Source organism: Amblyomma americanum, chromosome 10 (assembly GCF_052857255.1).
Source record: "Amblyomma americanum isolate KBUSLIRL-KWMA chromosome 10, ASM5285725v1, whole genome shotgun sequence".
Classification (NCBI taxonomy): domain Eukaryota; kingdom Metazoa; phylum Arthropoda; class Arachnida; order Ixodida; family Ixodidae; genus Amblyomma; species Amblyomma americanum.
The window spans coordinates 127,334,107-127,355,077 of NC_135506.1; the positions used below are offsets into that span (position 1 = coordinate 127,334,107).

The 20,971-nt window shown below is 50.6% G+C and overlaps 1 protein-coding gene across 2 annotated transcripts in view; it reads left to right on the forward strand.

Annotated features, from left to right (window-relative positions):
* LOC144106704 (uncharacterized) overlaps positions 1-20,971 on the forward strand; it is a 68,827-nt gene that overhangs the window by 43,717 nt on the left and 4,139 nt on the right. For both annotated transcript variants that reach the window (XM_077639545.1, XM_077639546.1), the window contains exon 8: positions 4,457-4,591. In XM_077639545.1, the coding sequence (XP_077495671.1) occupies positions 4,457-4,591 (135 nt within the window). The remainder of the gene's footprint in view (positions 1-4,456; positions 4,592-20,971) is intronic.

The following is a 20,971-nucleotide window of genomic DNA, read 5'->3' on the forward strand; positions in this document are numbered from 1 at the left end:
GGGAGTGGCAGTGGCAAACACTCCGGGACTAACAGCCTCTGGGGTTATACCCAATCCATGTAGCTGAAATGCGCTACACCTTGTTCCATGGCTTATCCGGGAATGTTATCCCCACCGGCAATGACGGCATCGCACATTTTTGACCCGCGACGCAGTCCCTGTCGCGCCTACCGTGACTGACCCGTCCGGTCCTTCATCTCCAAGCATCGCACCTTGCTTCCGGCTTCACGCAGTTGCATGCTTTAGCTCGGCAAGATTCGCATGCCTGTCTTTTCGCCCCTCCGCTCTCTCCGCTCACCTTCCTCTCCTGCCGGACTGAGATAGGTTCCTCCGCCGCTAGACGGAAACAGTTGTCGGCGTTGAGGAATCGCTTCATTCATGAACGGTTTGACTTACTAGCAGAAGGGCTATCTCTACGTCGTTGTCCGGCTGCTGCAAGGTCATTCTGCTGCCGTTCACGTTAACAGTGTAGCACCCGTCGAGTGAGTCATTATGCTCTCGGGTGAAAGCTTCCGCTTTCTTTAGGACCCTGCATTCGTTGGTTTCTACCTCATTCTCGCAGCTGACCCCTGACCATTCTCTGGCGGTTCACATGCCCTTTCTGTTTCGATTGGTTCTACCATTTATTTCCCTGCATGCGGCCACCTCAGAGAGCCGAGGTATCTCGCTTGACGAGTCGGCCGCAACATTTGAGTCCTCAGCCCTGACCCACCCGAGAACGTCGACGATGTCCGGTCTCCTCTCGAGCGCCTCTGCCTCAGACTCATTACGTTCGCAAGGGCATCGCCGTTTGTTTTCGCTGCCGTTTAGCTCGACTGAGCCATCCGTTTGGCCCCGCGTCAAAAGAAACTTCACACCCCTCTTTCTTCTCAGGGACTTCTCGTTCAGCGTCGGCATGCCCTTTAGAACACAGCTGTTAATATTGTCCACCGCCCGCCAAGGGCATCTGAGGTACATAGCTAACCTCACCAGCTACCGGTCTTGCGCCCTCACTTTCTTTAGTCTCCGTGATGAACGCCACGGTTGCTTGTCTCAACTCGCTGCGCTAGATCGTCCAGATATTTGCGCTACCGGTGCATTCTACGGGACTGCAACTCTCCGACGCGCAAGGGCTGCCGTCATTTGGCCTGTCAGTCGCTAAATCATCGCTGTCATCTTTATCTGCACTCGATCCGCAGATGTCATTTTTTTCATCCGGCATAAGAGGCTGACCTTCTACGTGCGTGCCCGGTGCTGTTGCACCCGCAGGCGGAAATGGCCCCGCTGCCCGCTTAAGCTCCTCGAGCAGGCCCTCGACCCACATGCGTGCTGCCATTTCCCCCTTTTTTGAGCCTCAACCTCTCCTGAAGATCTGGCTTTTTCTGCGCCTGTTGAGCCTTGGTCCACCTGTGATACGCTTCACTCATTAACCGCTCTAACTTTTTGAGTGCCGGCGTCTCCTCGTAATCTAGCTATTTGCCACTGCCGAGCTCCCTCCTCCATGCCCAGCTCTCCATTGCGACACGCGTCGCCTAGCTCGGGCACACGAACAGTGGCAAAGAGAAGTCAGACCGAGCAGACTCACCTGCCCCATGCGTTGGTTTTCATGGCCGTTGCCATCGCACTTCCCGTCTCCTGTCACCAGCCTCTTTGTAGATGAGTATGCTGGGGACCGCCGCCGGTTCTTGTGACACGCCGCTGCACTCCCTCTGAAGAGATGCAGTTTGCTGGCGTCCGACTTTCGTCGCTGCCGCTGCCCTTCTGTTACTGCCCGCTTCCTCACCACGCAGCTTCTCCCGACCGTCTGCAGCTTTGCGTTGCTGCTGCACCCTTGGAATTTTTTTCTCCTAGATCCCTTGGAAGCTGCCGAATCCTGCCTTCAGCTCCTGGTCCTCCTTAGTCACCGATACTTGGCCTGCTGCCAGAACATCGCTTCTTCATCCTCTGCTATCTCCTGATAACGAAAGAATCCTTGCCGACTACGCCAGTTAAGGTTCGTTGTTCGGGCTCCAGCACAGATGCCCCACCGTCCGAGACGGTATAACTTAGGAGAGCAGGCCACACTTCAGTGAAGGAAGTCAAACTGAAACTTTATACAGGAATTAACTTAATTACAACATAATGAACGCCGAGCATGATTGCATGAAACTGGCTAAAAGAGAATCTTCCCTCCTTGGCATCGCTGAATACGCAAGGGATCTAAATATAGCTCAGAACAACTTTGCACGCTCCTGAGCCCGGTTTTAAAGGCCTAGAAGCCTGGCCCACCCCTTGCATCATCCAATCACAACAAACCAACACATGATTGGTTTTCAAACTGCATGGCACGCCTTCCAGTTTCTGCAAGGTTCAAACCTTCTCCCTAAAATACACAGCACGAAAAGAGCATCAAAATTGCTATAAGACAATGTAATTCCGGGAATGGGTCCTCGAAATGATTGGCTCACTAGGTTTACGTGCCATGCGCCATACTTCTACAGTATTACTCAAACTCTTTCTCTTGCAAAGTAGAAAGATTAACATAAGAAAATACTTTTAAGACATTCTCACGGGTGTCCGGCTCCCTCGGAACCCGTGGTCACGGCGGCTCCCATCTTTACGCCAATTATTGATCTCAACCTAGCCACTGCCGCCGCGAGTAACAAACTACTCGTCTTCGTGACGACTATTGACAGGCGTCCCGACAAAATCTGGAAAGTGGCGCAAACTTGTCGTTGCTGCCTTAGAAAGAGTGTCAGCATCCCCCTTGTAGATCTACGTTTCGTTAACCCGGCCCGCTTCTTGGGAGCCGTGGTATGTCCCGTCCTCGTTCCATGGCGCTGCCGCGGCTCAGCCCCGGATCTGCCAGCCACGTCTGCGCTTACCGTACGCTACGCTTAATTGTTGTCAGTCAAGAGCGAGTGTCCATACCTGCCTCGCCCGACGGTGATGACCCCTCAAACCTAGACGGGCGAGGGGGGCGGCCGGCGTATGGCGGCTTCGACTGAGTCACTGCTCGGGTCTGCACGCGCAGCTGCATTGTCGCCACAAAAGGGGGACCTCGGTTTGGTTCCGGGAAAACGTCAGCCCTTCGTCCCTCTAGCTCGGCCTTTGCCTTCGCCGCTCAACGCCCGCTTGACTCGCCCTGCACGCTTCTTGCCGACCAACCGACGGGGATTAACAGTGAAATCGCCGCTACTCGGCGCTGGAACGTCAGCAAAAAGACGAATAGTTCGCACAAAGCCATGGGCATCCACAGAAAACTTACACTTTGATACAAGTCCACTTCACCTTGGATCTTCTCCTACATATTTTAGGAACTGTGTTCCCACTTCGAGTTAATGATCAATTCGCCCTCGCCCTACCATAAGCTTGTCGTCTCGGTTAGCCCAGTTGGTAGAGCGACTGCTCCGGTAAGGCGGTGGTATCGGGTTCGAACCCCGACGAGTACGAAGTTTCTGAGAAAGCTGTCTAGCTTTCCTTTCTATCTTTATGGCTGCTCTTGGGCGAATGCCAGTGCGTAATTACTCCCTTGATATAATTTTTTTATCACCGTGTCTATTCCTGCAAGAAACGGTGGCCGTCCGAGAACCACCCTTGAACGGCGTTTCACTCCTTCGGCTCGATACGCGAAGCAGTGCGCACGTATCTCGCAGCAGCAAATGTCATCGCCGGAAAGCACACCAGAGTGTCGACAGGTCGTGTGGGCTGCTTCCCGCACAAACATAACAGAGAAACAGCAGATGTTTCCAGACATGGCCCTTTCCGCGTGCGCAATGGAGATTCCCTTCTCGGACCGCTAGGTGTCTCCGGTAACGAAGCGGTGCATTTGTCCAAGCGGCAGCGCATGCTCGGCAGCTCAGTCCCCGGTACTAGATTGGGTCAGCCTAGCATGCGAAAGCTTTAGCGATGTTTCTGGTCGTGTTATACAGGCAGGCATTATTCAGCTGCACTAGAAAATAAGAAGGAGCACTGATTACAACTTATGCAATTATTATTCTGTACAAAAACGCAATCTGTGACTATTTACAGGCATGCTCTCGACTATGAGGCAGCGGAATACGCATCCTAGAAAATTGGGCCTTAAAATCTTGCCGCCCGTCTTTTCAAACTCGTGACATCTCCACGGAAAAGTACTGGCTGTCACAGTATTGAAGTGAATGCCACTGTTCCATAGCCTGAGGGACCCGCGTCCAGTGTAGAGGCACCCATTTTACTTGCGAAGTTGGCCGATGGTGGCGACGCCTTTATTTCGTGTTCGTACTGCTCTGCTTTATAAAAGTTCCGTTTTCGGTTAAAGCGGTCTTTCTACGATTAAAACGTGGTGCGCGGTCATTAGAGGCCGACTTTATTTTGGCCTCAGTGTTTGTTTAGACAGATTCATTGGTGTCGCATATTCTTTAAACACGTCGCCGGCAAATTGCGTTGCCTGTATGCTTTTGAATACGTTCTGAGCAATTATGAATATCACACGTTGTTCTTTGTTCACTTTCTGCAGGTATGTTCACCATACCATCCGCTTGGGCTAGGTTCCAAACTAGTTTATGACAACACCCTCCTCTCTGCCCAGTCCTATGACAAGAACGCAAGAAAGACATCCACATTCGACACTGAGAACGCATTGCGCGCAAAGGTTTGTATGAAGCTCTGCTGCGGTTACCCTTATGCTCAAATAGTACATTGATTAGCGCTAGCTCGTTACAGCTGCAGTTAGTTCATAGCTAGGCGCCCATCTCTTTTCGATGTACGTTCCTCGACCCTGTTTCTTTAGCGCAGTCCTTGGAATCTACCGTTGTGTGCTGTTGGTACAAGAAGAACATGTGCCGCTCTAATTTTTTCGCTCTGTTCTGAATGGCTGCGGATGCTGTCCACATAGGAAATTCCTGTATGCCGCCTACCTGGGAAGCAGAACGTATTTCAGTGAGAAAAGAATTAGCAAATATGTAATGGGCGCTTTAGGAAACATAAATAAATGGCATCGCAAAGCACATTGGTGACTACTCTAGCGCAGTACTTTTTATGAATGCTTTGGATGATACAGCGTTGAAAGGCAGGAGAGATGGGATGGCAAAGACAACGTCACGTCTGCCCAGAAAGCAGACGAAAATTCCTCTGCTCATCATTGCAGTTCTTAATATTATTAGAGGGAGAGCTGGGGGCGCTACAATTCATCTAACATGGAGAGGCGCATAAATAACAGGAAAATAAGGTTCCTCACTTGTCTTGACTACGGCTAGACATCAAACTTTGATTCAGCCAAAAAAGTACGGCTTGTCTCGAGACAAGCTCCGAAGAGTGCTGTGAAAGTTGAAATACCAGCCAAGCAACAAACTTTCGTCTATGTTAAATCTCCTGAAGTGAGAATGCTGTATCAAAATAACTTAATCTGCGCAGGGAGGATGCGACTACCAATTTTCTGGCACAATCTACGCTTTCGGCATAATACTATTTAAGCCAAACAAGAAACCTCCTCTTACCTTAATGCCCGCGATAGCTGAAGTGTTCGAAAAGAAACTCGCCCAGAAATGCGGCTTTCTCTCGAGATAATATTTAGTACGTCTATGCACTAATATTCTACCACATCTCAAAGTTAGAAGTACAATGGTCGTTACAGGTAAACTACTTTACCAGCAGCAGGTTTTCAAAGTCCACAAGAAACCCTACTGCCATAAGCCGGTGGCGGCTCAGATCCAACGCCATGGGTTCTTGAAAACTGAGATCTAAATTGTCACTATTGTTCGTGCATTGTGAAGCAGCACAACAGAAGACTGCAAGGTTGTGAAGCCACTAAGAGTTTGTGAAGAGAGAGAGTGCAAAGCAGGCCACAATACTTAATAAAGATAAAGCAGCCAACCTGCATGAGGGCGAGGAAAGATGAGACAATACACAGCCCTGGCACTCGTCCTTGTGCAGGTGTGCTGTATTAGCAGCACTGTCTCATGCCAACTCGCCCGTTAGTCTGTATTGTCGGACCATATTCAAGTAGGCAATATTCTCCTTCGCTCTCATGACCGTTTTCTTAAGGTTGTGTTTGAAGTGAAAGGAACAAGCAGGACTCAGCAAACATGATGCGCTAGTGTACCTAAAAAGTCCTGCCTTAAAATTTCTGCTAAAACTACCAGACGCAATATTCGAAATAAATAAAACTGGCAGAATCTTCAAATGCTCAGTAATTCATGCGTGCTTAATAACGCACAACGGTTCTTTGTCATCATGAAACACCGCGTATAATAGCGAACATGCTCAAGATCTGCAAACAATTCTGTTCTGCCTAGAGGTGTCAGTTTCGCTTTTCGCGACTTGAATGGCACGCGAAGCGCTATACAGGACCGTGTTCCGTGACGATCTATTCCACTTCCCATTTCATTTGGACTTGAGACCGGCCTGACGAAAGCAACAGCTGGTAGGAAGGCAAATGGCGAATCAGAAACAGCCGGCACAGTCTCATGTGGCACGCGTAGCGCTAAACAGGGGCTGTGTTCCGTGACGATCTATTCCACTTCCCATTTCATTTGGCCTTGAGACCAGCGTGACGAAAGCAACAGCTGGTAGGAATGCAACTGGCGGATAAGAGACACAGCCGGTACAATCCCGCGTTGCACGCGTAGCGCTAAACAGGGGCCGTGTTCCGTGACGATCTATCCCACTTCCCATTTCTATTTGGCCTTGAGACTATCGTAACGAAAGCAACAGCTGGTAGGAATGAAAATGGCGAATCAGAGAGACAGCCGGTACAGTCTCGTGTGGCAGGCGTAGTGCTAAACAGGGGCTGTGTTCCGTGACGATCTATTCCACTTCCCATTTCATTTGGAATTGAGACTAGCGTGACGAAAACAACAGTTGGTAGGTATGCAAATGACGAATCAGAGACAGAGCCGGTACAGTCTCATGTGGCATGCGTAGCGCAGAACAGGGGCCGTGTTCCGTGACGATATCTTCCATTTCCCATTTAATTCGGCCTTTAGACTAGCGTGACTAAAGGAACAGCCGGTAGAAATGCAAATGGCGAATCAGAGACACAGCCGGTACAGTCTCGTGTGGCAGGCGTAGTGCTAAACAGAGGCCGTGTTCCGTGACGATCCATTCCATTTCCCATTTCATTTGGCCTTGAGACCGGCGTTACGAAAGCAACAGCTGTAGGAAGGCAAAAGGCGAATCAGAGACACAGCCTGTACAGCCTCGTGTAGCACGCGTAGCGCTAAACAGGGGCCGTGTTTCCTGACGGCCTATTCCACTTCCCATTTCATTTGGCCTTGAGACTAGCGTGCCGAAAGCAACAGCTGGCAGGAATGCAAATGGCGAATCAGAGACACAGCCGGTACAGTCTCGGTGTGGCAAGCTTTGCGCTTGACAAGGGCCGTGTTCCGAGGCGATCTATTCCACTTCCCATTTCATTTGGCCTTGAGACTAGCGTGACGAAAGCAACAGCTGGTAGGAATGCAAATGGCTAATCACAGACACAACCGGTACAGTCTCCTGTAACACGCGAAGCGCTAAACAGGGGCCGTGCTCCAGGACGTTCTATTCCACTTCCCATTTCATTTGGCCTTGAGACCAGCGTAACGAAATCAACAGGTGGTAGGAATGCAAATGGCGATTCAGAGACACAGCCGGTACAGTCTCGTGTGGCACCCGTAGCGCAGAACAGGGGTCGTGTTCCGTGACGATCTCTTCCACATCCCATTTCATTTGGCCTTGAGACTAGTGTGGCGAAAGCAACAACTCGTAGGATTGCAAATGGTGAATCAGAGACACAGCCATCACAGTCTCGTGTGGCAGGCGTAGTGCTAAACAGGGGCCGTGTTCCGTGACGATCTATTCCACTTCCAATTTCATTTGGCCTTGAGAGTAGCGTGACGAAAGCAACAGCTGGTAGGAAGGCAAAACGCGAATCAGAGGCACAGCCTGCACAGCCTCGTGTGTCACGCGTAGCGCTAAATAGGGGCCATGTTCTCTGACGACCTACTCCACTTCCCATTTCATTTGGCCTTGAAACTAGTGTGACAGAAAACAACAGCTGGTTGGAATGCAAATGGCGAATCAGAGACAGCCGGTACAGTCTCGTGTGGCACGCGTAACGCTAAACAAGGGCCGTGTTCCGTGACGATCCATTCCACTTCCCATTTCATTTGACTTTCAGACTAGCGTGACGAAAGCAACAGCTGATAGGAATGCAAATGGCGAATCACAGACACAGCCGGTACAGTCTCCCGTGGCACGCGTACGGCTATACAGGGGCCGTGTACCGTGACGATCTATTACACTTCCCATCTGATTTGGCCTTTAGACTAGCGTGACAAATAACACAGCTGCTAGGAATGCAAGTGGCGGGTCAGATACACAGCCTGTACAGTCTCGTGTGACACGAGTAGCGCTAAACAGGGGACATGTTCCGTGATGATCTATTCCACTTCTCATTTCGTTTCGCCTTGAGACTAATGTGACGAAAGCAACAGCTGGTACGAATGCAAATGGCGAATCAGAAACACAGCCGGTACAGTCTTGTGTGTCCCACGTGACGCTAAACATGGGCCGTGTTCCGTGACGATGTATTCAGCTTCCCATTTCATTTGGCCTTGAGACTAGCTTGATGAAAGCAACAGCTGGTAGGAATGCAAATGGCGAATCAGAGACACAACCGGTACTGGCTCGTGTGGCACGAGTAGCGCTTTACAGGGGCCGTGTTCCGTGACGATCTATTCCACATCCCATTTCATTTGGCCTTGAGATAAAGGGTGGCGAAATCAACAGCTGGTAGGAATGCAAATGGTGTATCAGAGACGCAGCCGATACAGTCTCGTGTGGCACGCGTAGCGCTAAACAGGGGTCGTGTTCCGTGACCTTCTATTTCACTTCCTGTTTCATTTGGCCTCGAGACTAGCGTGACGAAAGCAACAGGTGGTAGGAATGCAAGTGGCGGGTCAGAGACACAGCCTGTGCAGCCTCGTGTGGCACGCGTAGCTCTAAACAGGGGCCGTGTTCCGTGACGAACTATTCCACTTCTCATTTCGTTTGACCTTGAGTCTAGCGTGACAAAAGCAACGCTGGTAGGAATGCAAATGGCGAATCAGAGACACAGCCGGTACAGTCTCGTCTGGCACGCGTAGCGCTAAACAGGGGCCGTGTTCCGTGACGATCTATTCCACTTCTCATTTCATTTGGCCTTGAGACTTGTGTGATGAAAGCAACAGCTGGTAGGAATGCAAATGGCGAATCTGAGACAGCCGGTACAGTCTCGTGTGGCATGTTTAGCGCTAAGCTGGGGCCGTGTTCCGTGACGATCTATTCCAATCCCATTTCATTTGGCCTTGAGGCTAGCATGACGAAAGCAACAGCTGGGAGGAAGGCAAATGGCGAATCTGAAACACAGCTGGTACAGTATCGTGTGGCGCGCGTAGGGCAGAACAATGGCCGTATTCCGTGACGATCTATTGCACTTCCCATTTAATTTGGAATTGAGACTAGCGTGACGAAAGCAACAGCTCGTAGGAATGCAAATGGCGAATCAGAGACTCAGCCGGTACAGTCTCGTGTGCACGCGTAGCGCTTAACAGGGGCCGTGTTCCGTAATGATCTATTCCACTTCCCATTTCCTTTGGCCTTGAGACTAGCGTGACGAAAGCAACAGGTGGTAGGAATGCAAGTGGCGGGTCAGAGACACAGCCGGTGCAGCCTCGTGTGGCACGCGTAGCGCTAAGCAGGGGCCTTGTTCCGTGACCCTCTATTGCACTTCTCATTTCATTTGGCCTTTAGACTAGTGTGACGAAAGCAACAGCTGGTACGAATGCTAATGGCGAATCAGAAACACAGCCGGTACAGTCTCGCGTGTCACACGTAACGCTAAACAGGGGACGTGTTCCGTGACGATCCATTCCACTTCCCAGTTCATTTGGTCTTGAGACAAGCCTGACGAAAGCAACCGCTCCTAGGTATGTAAATAGCGAATCAGACACACAGCCGGTACAGTCTCGTATGTCACACGTAACTCTAAACATTGGCCGTGTTCCGTGACGATCTATTCAACTTCCCATTTCATTTGGCCTTGGGACTAGCGGGACGAAAGCAACAGCTGGTAGGAATGCAAATGGCGAATCTGAGACAGCCGGTACAGTCTTTTGTGGCATGCGTAGCGCAGAATAGGGGCCGTGTTCCGTGACGATCTATTCAACTTCCCATTTCATTTGGCCTTGAGACTAGCGTGAGAAAAGCAACCGCTGGTAGGAATGCAAATGGCGAATCACAGACACAGCCGGTACAGTCACCTGTGGCACGCGTAGGGCTATACAGGGGCCATTACCGTGACGATCTATTATACTTCCCATTTGATTTGGCCTTTAGACTAGCGTGACAAATAACACAGCTGGTAGGAATGCAAGTGGCGGGTCAGAGACACAGCCTGTGCAGTCTCGTGTGACACGAGTAGCGCTTAACAGGGGACGTGTTCCGTGACGATCTATTCCACTTCTCATTTCGTTTGGCCTTGAGACTATAGCGTGACGAAAGCAAGAGCTGGTAAGAATTCAAATGGCGAATCAGAGACACAGCCGGTGCAGTCTAGTGTGGCAAGCGTAGCGCTAAACAGGTGCCGTGTTCCGTGACGATCTATTGCACTTCCCATTCATTTGACCTTGAGACTAGCGTGACGAAAGCGACAGCTGGTGGGAAAGCAAATGGCGAATAAGAGACACAGCCGCCCAGTCTCATGTGGCATGCGTAGCGCTAAACAGTGGCCGGGTTTAGTGACGTTCTATTCCACTTCCCATTTCATTTGTCCTGGAGACTAGCGTGACGAAAGCAACAGCTGGTAGGAAAGCAAATGGCGAATAAGAGACACAGCCGCCTAGTCTCATGTGGCATGCGTAGCGCTAAACAGTGGCCGGGTTTCGTGATGTTCTATTCCACTTCCCATTTCATTTGTCCTGGAGACTAGCGTGACGAAAGCAACAGCTGGTAGGAAAGCAAATGGCGAATAAGAGACACAGCCGCCTAGTCTCATGTGGCATGCGTAGCGCTAAACAGTGGCCGGGTTTCGTGACGTTCTATTCCACTTCCCATTTCATTTGGCCTTGAGACTAGCGTGACGAAAGCAACGCTGGTAGGAATGCAAATGGCGAATCAGAGACACAGCCGGTACAGTCTCGTCTGGCACGCGTAGCGCTAAACAGGGGCCGTGTTCCGTGACGATCTATTCCACTTCTCATTTCATTTGGCCTTGAGACTTGTGTGATGAAAGCAACAGCTGGTAGGAATGCAAATGGCGAATCTGAGACAGCCGGTACAGTCTCGTGTGGCACGTTTAGCGCTAAGATGGGGCCGTGTTCCGTGACGATCTATTCCAATCCCATTTCATTTGGCCTTGAGGCTAGCGTGACGAAAGCAACAGCTGGGAGGAAGGCAAATGGCGAATCAGAAACACAGCCGGTACAGTCTTGTGTGTCCCACGTGACGCTAAACATGGGCCGTGTTCCGTGACGATGTATTCAGCTTCCCATTTCATTTGGCCTTGAGACTAGCTTGATGAAAGCAACAGCTGGTAGGAATGCAAATGGCGAATCAGAGACACAACCGGTACTGGCTCGTGTGGCACGAGTAGCGCTTTACAGGGGCCGTGTTCCGTGACGATCTATTCCACTTCCCATTTCATTTGGCCATGAGATAAAGGGTGGCGAAATCAACAGCTGGTAGGAATGCAAATGGTGTATCAGAGACACAGCCGATACAGTCTCGTGTGGCACGCGTAGCTCTAAACAGGGGCCGTGTTCCGTGACGAACTATTCCACTTCTCATTTCGTTTGACCTTGAGTCTCACGTGACAAAAGCAACGCTGGTAGGAATGCAAATGGCGAATCAGAGACACAGCCGGTACAGTCTCGTCTGGCACGCGTAGCGCTAAACAGGGGCCGTGTTCCGTGACGATCTATTCCACTTCTCATTTCATTTGGCCTTGAGACTTGTGTGATGAAAGCAACAGCTGGTAGGAATGCAAATGGCGAATCTGAGACAGCCGGTACAGTCTCGTGTGGCACGTTTAGCGCTAAGCTGGGGCCGTGTTCCGTGACGATGTATTCCACTTCTCATTTCGTTTGGCCTTAAGACTAGCGTGACGAAAGCAAGAGCTGGTAAGAATTCAAATGACGAATCAGAGACACAGCCGGTGCAGTCTAGTGTGGCAAGCGTAGCGCTAAACAGGTGCCGTGTTCCGTGACGATCTATTGCACTTCCCATTCATTTGGCCTTGAGACCAGCGTGACGAAAGCAACAGCTGGTAGGAATGCAACTGGCGGATAAGAGACACAGCCGGTACAATCCCGCGTTGCACGCGTAGCGCTAAACAGGGGCCGTGTTCCGTGACGATCTATCCCACTTCCCATTTCTATTTGGCCTTGAGACTATCGTAACGAAAGCAACAGCTGGTAGGAATGAAAATGGCGAATCAGAGAGACAGCCGGTACAGTCTCGTGTGGCAGGCGTAGTGCTAAACAGGGGCCGTGTTCCGTGACGATCCATTCCACTTCCCATTTCATTTGGAATTGAGACTAGCGTGACGAAAACAACAGTTGGTAGGTATGCAAATGACGAATCAGAGACAGAGCCGGTACAGTCTCATGTGGCATGCGTAGTGCTAAATAGGGGCCGTGTTCCGTGACGATCCATTCCACTTCCCAGTTCATTTGGTCTTGAGACAAGCCTGACGAAAGCAACCGCTCCTAGGTATGTAAATAGCGAATCAGACACACAGCCGGTACAGTTTCGTATGTCAAACGTAACGCTAAACATTGGCCGTGTTCCGTGACGATCTATTCAACTTCCCATTTCATTTGGCCTTGGGACTAGCGGGACGAAAGCAACAGCTGGTAGGAATGCAAATAGCGAATCTGAGACAGCCGGTACAGTCTTTTGTGGCATGCGTAGCGCAGAATAGGGGCCGTGTTCCGTGACGATCTATTCAACTTCCCATTTCATTTGGCCTTGAGACTAGCGTGAGAAAAGCAACCGCTGGTAGGAATGCAAATGGCGAATCACAGACACAGCCGGTACAGTCTCCTGTTGCACGCGTAGGGCTATACAGGGGCCACGTACCGTGACGATCTATTATACTTCCCATTTGATTTGGCCTTTAGACTAGCGTGACAAATAACACAGCTGGTAGGAATGCAAGTGGCGGGTCAGAGACACAGCCTGTACAGTCTCGTGTGACACGAGTAGCGCTAAACAGGGGACGTGTTCCGTGACGATCTATTCCACTTCTAATTTCGTTTGGCCTTGAGACTATAGCGTGACGAAAGCAAGAGCTGGTAAGAATTCAAATGGCGAATCAGAGACACAGCCGGTGCAGTCTAGTGTGGCAAGCGTAGCGCTAAACAGGTGCCGTGTTCCGTGACGATCTATTGCACTTCCCATTCATTTGGCCTTGAGACTAGCGTGACGAAAGCGACAGCTGGTAGGAAAGCAAATGGCGAATAAGAGACAGCCGCCCAGTCTCATGTGGCATGCGTAGCGCTAAACAGTGGCCGGGTTTTGTGACGTTCTATTCCACTTCCCATTTCATTTGGCCTGGAGACTAGCGTGACGAAAGCAACAGCTGGTAGGAAAGCAAATGGCGAATAAGAGACACAGCCGCCTAGTCTCATGTGGCATGCGTAGCGCTAAACAGTGGCCGGGTTTCGTGACGTTCTATTCCACTTCCCATTTCATTTGGCCTTGAGACTAGCGTGACGAAAGCAACAGCTGGTAGGAAAGCAAATGGCGAATAAGAGACACAGCTGCCCAGTCTCATGTGGCATGCGTAGCGCTAAACAGTGGCCGGGTTTCGTGATGTTCTATTCCACTTCCCATTTCATTTGGCCTGGAGACTAGCGTGACGAAAGCAACAGCTGGTAGGAAAGCAAATGGCGAATAAGAGACACAGCCGCCTAGTCTCTTGTGGCATGCGTAGCGCTAAACAGTGGCCGGGTTTCGTGACGTTCTATTCCACTTCCCATTTCATTTGGCCTTGAGACTAGCGTGACGAAAGCAACAGCTGGTAGGAAAGCAAATGGCGAATAAGAGACACAGCCGCCTAGTCTCATGTGGCATGCGTAGCGCTAAACAGTGGCCGGGTTTCGTGATGTTCTATTCCACTTCCCATTTCATTTGTCCTGGAGACTAGCGTGACGAAAGCAACAGCTGGTAGGAAAGCAAATGGCGAATAAGAGACACAGCCGCCTAGTCTCATGTGGCATGCGTAGCGCTAAACAGTGGCCGGGTTTCGTGACGTTCTATTCCACTTCCCATTTCATTTGGCCTTGAGACTAGCGTGACGAAAGCAACGCTGGTAGGAATGCAAATGGCGAATCAGAGACACAGCCGGTACAGTCTCGTCTGGCACGCGTAGCGCTAAACAGGGGCCGTGTTCCGTGACGATCTATTCCACTTCTCATTTCATTTGGCCTTGAGACTTGTGTGATGAAAGCAACAGCTGGTAGGAATGCAAATGGCGAATCTGAGACAGCCGGTACAGTCTCGTGTGGCACGTTTAGCGCTAAGATGGGGCCGTGTTCCGTGACGATCTATTCCAATCCCATTTCATTTGGCCTTGAGGCTAGCGTGACGAAAGCAACAGCTGGGAGGAAGGCAAATGGCGAATCAGAAACACAGCCGGTACAGTCTTGTGTGTCCCACGTGACGCTAAACATGGGCCGTGTTCCGTGACGATGTATTCAGCTTCCCATTTCATTTGGCCTTGAGACTAGCTTGATGAAAGCAACAGCTGGTAGGAATGCAAATGGCGAATCAGAGACACAACCGGTACTGGCTCGTGTGGCACGAGTAGCGCTTTACAGGGGCCGTGTTCCGTGACGATCTATTCCACTTCCCATTTCATTTGGCCATGAGATAAAGGGTGGCGAAATCAACAGCTGGTAGGAATGCAAATGGTGTATCAGAGACACAGCCGATACAGTCTCGTGTGGCACGCGTAGCTCTAAACAGGGGCCGTGTTCCGTGACGAACTATTCCACTTCTCATTTCGTTTGACCTTGAGTCTCACGTGACAAAAGCAACGCTGGTAGGAATGCAAATGGCGAATCAGAGACACAGCCGGTACAGTCTCGTCTGGCACGCGTAGCGCTAAACAGGGGCCGTGTTCCGTGACGATCTATTCCACTTCTCATTTCATTTGGCCTTGAGACTTGTGTGATGAAAGCAACAGCTGGTAGGAATGCAAATGGCGAATCTGAGACAGCCGGTACGATCTCGTGTGGCACGTTTAGCGCTAAACTGGGGCCGTGTTCCGTGACGATGTATTCCACTTCTCATTTCGTTTGGCCTTAAGACTAGCGAGACGAAAGCAAGAGCTGGTAAGAATTCAAATGACGAATCAGAGACACAGCCGGTGCAGTCTAGTGTGGCAAGCGTAGCGCTAAACAGGTGCCGTGTTCCGTGACGATCTATTGCACTTCCCATTCATTTGGCCTTGAGACCAGCGTGACGAAAGCAACAGCTGGTAGGAATGCAAATGGCGAATCAGAGACACAGCCGGTACAGTCTCGTGTGGCAGGCGTAGTGCTAAATAGGGGCCGTGTTCCGTGACGATCCATTCCACTTCCCAGTTCATTTGGTCTTGAGACAAGCCTGACGAAAGCAACCGCTCCTAGGTATGTAAATAGCGAATCAGACACACAGCCGGTACAGTTTCGTATGTCAAACGTAACGCTAAACATTGGCCGTGTTCCGTGACGATCTATTCAACTTCCCATTTCATTTGGCCTTGGGACTAGCGGGACGAAAGCAACAGCTGGTAGGAATGCAAATAGCGAATCTGAGACAGCCGGTACAGTCTTTTGTGGCATGCGTAGCGCAGAATAGGGGCCGTGTTCCGTGACGATCTATTCAACTTCCCATTTCATTTGGCCTTGAGACTAGCGTGAGAAAAGCAACCGCTGGTAGGAATGCAAATGGCGAATCACAGACACAGCCGGTACAGTCTCCTGTTGCACGCGTAGGGCTATACAGGGGCCACGTACCGTGACGATCTATTATACTTCCCATTTGATTTGGCCTTTAGACTAGCGTGACAAATAACACAGCTGGTAGGAATGCAAGTGGCGGGTCAGAGACACAGCCTGTACAGTCTCGTGTGACACGAGTAGCGCTAAACAGGGGACGTGTTCCGTGACGATCTATTCCACTTCTAATTTCGTTTGGCCTTGAGACTATAGCGTGACGAAAGCAAGAGCTGGTAAGAATTCAAATGGCGAATCAGAGACACAGCCGGTGCAGTCTAGTGTGGCAAGCGTAGCGCTAAACAGGTGCCGTGTTCCGTGACGATCTATTGCACTTCCCATTCATTTGGCCTTGAGACTAGCGTGACGAAAGCGACAGCTGGTAGGAAAGCAAATGGCGAATAAGAGACACAGCCGCCCAGTCTCATGTGGCATGCGTAGCGCTAAACAGTGGCCGGGTTTCGTGACGTTCTATTCCACTTCCCATTTCATTTGGCCTGGAGACTAGCGTGACGAAAGCAACAGCTGGTAGGAAAGCAAATGGCGAATAAGAGACACAGCCGCCTAGTCTCATGTGGCATGCGTAGCGCTAAACAGTGGCCGGGTTTCGTGACGTTCTATTCCACTTCCCATTTCATTTGGCCTTGAGACTAGCGTGACGAAAGCAACAGCTGGTAGGAAAGCAAATGGCGAATAAGAGACACAGCTGCCCAGTCTCATGTGGCATGCGTAGCGCTAAACAGTGGCCGGGTTTCGTGATGTTCTATTCCACTTCCCATTTCATTTGGCCTGGAGACTAGCGTGACGAAAGCAACAGCTGGTAGGAAAGCAAATGGCGAATAAGAGACACAGCCGCCTAGTCTCTTGTGGCATGCGTAGCGCTAAACAGTGGCCGGGTTTCGTGACGTTCTATTCCACTTCCCATTTCATTTGGCCTTGAGACTAGCGTGACGAAAGCAACAGCTGGTAGGAAAGCAAATGGCGAATAAGAGACACAGCCGCCCAGTCTCATGTGGCATGCGTAGCGCTAAACAGTGGCCGGGTTTCGTGATGTTCTATTCCACTTCCCATTTCATTTGGCCTTGAGACTAGCGTGACGAAAGCAACAGCTGGTAGGAAAGCAAATGGCGAATAAGAGACACAGCTGCCCAGTCTCATGTGGCATGCGTAGCGCTAAACAGTGGCCGGGTTTCGTGACGTTCTATTCCACTTCCCATTTCATTTGGCCTGGAGACTAGCGTGACGAAAGCAACAGCTGGTAGGAAAGCAAATGGCGAATAAGAGACACAGCCGCCTAGTCTCATGTGGCATGCGTAGCGCTAAACAGTGGCCGGGTTTCGTGACGTTCTATTCTACTTCCCATTTCATTTGGCCTGGAGACTAGCGTGACGAAAGCAACAGCTGGTAGGAAAGCAAATGGCGAATAAGAGACACAGCCGCCTAGTCTCATGTGGCATGCGTAGCGCTAAACAGTGGCCGGGTTTCGTGACGTTCTATTCCACTTCCCATTTCATTTGGCCTTGAGACTAGCGTGACGAAAGCAACAGCTGGTAGGAAAGCAAATGGCGAATCAGAGACACAGCTGCCCAGTCTCATGTGGCATGCGTAGCGCTAAACAGTGGCCGGGTTTCGTGATGTTCTATTCCACTTCCCATTTCATTTGGCCTGGAGACTAGCGTGACGAAAGCAACAGCTGGTAGGAAAGCAAATGGCGAATAAGAGACACAGCTGCCCAGTCTCATGTGGCATGCGTAGCGCTAAACAGTGGCCGGGTTTCGTGACGTTCTATTCCACTTCCCATTTCATTTGGCCTGGAGACTAGCGTGACGAAAGCAACAGCTGGTAGGAAAGCAAATGGCGAATAAGAGACACAGCTGCCCAGTCTCATGTGGCATGCGTAGCGCTAAACAGTGGCCGGGTTTCGTGATGTTCTATTCCACTTCCCATTTCATTTGGCCTGGAGACTAGCGTGACGAAAGCAACAGCTGGTAGGAAAGCAAATGGCGAATAAGAGACACAGCTGCCCAGTCTCATGTGGCATGCGTAGCGCTAAACAGTGGCCGGGTTTCGTGATGTTCTATTCCACTTCCCATTTCATTTGGCCTGGAGACTAGCGTGACGAAAGCAACAGCTGGTAGGAAAGCAAATGGCGAATAAGAGACACAGCTGCCCAGTCTCATGTGGCATGCGTAGCGCTAAACAGTGGCCGGGTTTCGTGACGTTCTATTCCACTTACCATTTCATTTGGCCTGGAGACTAGCGTGACGAAAGCAACAGCTGGTAGGAAAGCAAATGGCGAATAAGAGACACAGCCGCCTAGTCTCATGTGGCATGCGTAGCGCTAAACAGTGGCCGGGTTTCGTGACGTTCTATTCCACTTCCCATTTCATTTGGCCTTGAGACTAGCGTGACGAAAGCAACAGCTGGTAGGAAAGCAAATGGCGAATAAGAGACACAGCCGCCTAGTCTCATGTGGCATGCGTAGCGCTAGACAGTGGCCGGGTTTCGTGACGTTCTATTCCACTTCCCATTTCATTTGGCCTGGAGACTAGCGTGACGAAAGCAACAGCTGGTAGGAAAGCAAATGGCGAATAAGAGACACAGCCGCCTAGTCTCATGTGGCATGCGTAGCGCTAAACAGTGGCCGGGTTTCATGATGTTCTATTCCACTTCCCATTTCATTTGGCCTGGAGACTAGCGTGACGAAAGCAACAGCTGGTAGGAAAGCAAATGGCGAATAAGAGACACAGCTGCCCAGTCTCATGTGGCATGCGTAGCGCTAAACAGTGGCCGGGTTTCGTGACGTTCTATTCCACTTCCCATTTCATTTGGCCTGGAGACTAGCGTGACGAAAGCAACAGCTGGTAGGAAAGCAAATGGCGAATAAGAGACACAGCCGCCTAGTCTCATGTGGCATGCGTAGCGCTAAACAGTGGCCGGGTTTCGTGACGTTCTATTCCACTTCCCATTTCATTTGGCCTGGAGACTAGCGTGACGAAAGCAACAGCTGGTAGGAAAGCAAATGGCGAATAAGAGACACAGCCGCCTAGTCTCATGTGGCATGCGTAGCGCTAAACAGTGGCCGGGTTTCGTGACGTTCCATTCCACTTCCCATTTCATTTGGCCTTGAGACTAGCGTGACGAAAGCAACAGCTGGTAGGAAAGCAAATGGCGAATAAGAGACACAGCTGCCCAGTCTCATGTGGCATGCGTAGCGCTAAACAGTGGCCGGGTTTCGTGACGTTCTATTCCACTTCCCATTTCATTTGGCCTTGAGACTAGCGTGACGAAAGCAACCGCTGGTAGGAAAGCAAATGGCGAATAAGAGACACAGCTGCCCAGTCTCATGTGGCATGCGTAGCGCTAAACAGTGGCCGGGTTTCGTGACGTTCTATTCCACTTCCCATTTCATTTGGCCTTGAGACTAGCGTGACGAAAGCAACAGCTGGTAGGAAAGCAAATGGCGAATAAGAGACACAGCTGCCCAGTCTCATGTGGCATGCGTAGCGCTAAACAGTGGCCGGGTTTCGTGACGTTCTATTCCACTTCCCATTTCATTTGTCCTGGAGACTAGCGTGACGAAAGCAACAGCTGGTAGGAAAGCAAATGGCGAATAAGAGACACAGCCGCCCAGTCTCATGTGGTATGCGTAGCGCTAAACAGTGGCCGGGTTTCGTGACGTTCTATTCCACTTCCCATTTCATTTGTCCTGGAGACTAGCGTGACGAAAGCAACAGCTGGTAGGAAAGCAAATGGCGAATAAGAGACACAGCTGCCCAGTCTCATGTGGCATGCGTAGCGCTAAACAGTGGCCGGGTTTCGTGACGATGTATTACACTTCCCATTTCATTTAGAACTGAGATTAGCGTAACAAAAGCAACAGCTCGTAGGAGTGGAAATGGCGAATCAGAGACACAGCCGGTACAGTCTCGTGTGGGACGCTTAGCGCTAAGCTGGGGCCGTGTTCCGTGACAATCTATTCAACTTCCCATTTCATTTGGAATTGAGACTAGCGTGACGAAAGCAACAGCTCGTAGAAATGCAAATAGCGAATCAGAGACACAGCCGATACAGTCTTTAGTGGCACGCGTAGCGCTAAACAAGGGTCGTGTTCCGCGACCTTCTATTTCATTTCCTGTTTCATTTGGCCTTGAGAGTAGCGTGACGAAAGCAACAGGTGGTAGGAATGCAAGTGGCGGGTCAGAGACACAGCCTGTGCAGTCTCGTGTGGCACGTGTAGCGCTAAACAGGGGCTGTGTTCCGTGACGATCTATTCCAGTTCTCATTTCGTTTGGCCTTGAGACTAGCGTGACGATAGCAACCGCTGGTAGGAATGGAAATGGTGAACCAGAGACACAGCCGGTACAGTCGCGCCGCCGTCCCTAGACACCCTCGTGCCGCCGCTTCCAGTCCGGCCGAGCCGCACGCCAAACCCCGAGCCAGATTGTCGCACAAAGCACGGCTCATTTCTTTTCTCATACTGTGTTAGTAGCGATAAAACACGTCTGGCGTGCTCCGTCATTCATGGGCTTAGGCGCTGGCCCAGCAGAGCGACATGGGCTCATACGCGTTTGTATATACAAGTAAGCGCTATCAAGGACGCGTTTAAGTCAAGCCTGCTCTAACGCCCTACGTCAGTCGGAGAAGCTACCATCGAAAGAAGGCCAAATGGAATAGGAAAACGTGGGTGCAGCTACTTGCACCTTTCGGCCCACCGTAAAGTGAAGGTAAATATCTGCTGCGGTGACGAATGTACGCACGATTGCCACTGTTTTCAGTGTCTGGCTTTAGTAGTTATCTTCTTTCCTGCAGAAACTGCGTCGTCCGGTCACAAACAAATAAGCAAAGAATGTTTGCATGTTTGAAGCGTTTCAGGGCATTGTACAGGTTTTGCACGGAACTTACTGAAAAGGAACATCGGCCACTAACCCTGTGTAATGTTGGTGGATTGTGTGAGCTCGGCGATGAGTAGAGAATGCAGAATGTACTGCTTCGTTAAAGTATTTTTCTCCATAAAAAATGCGAACACA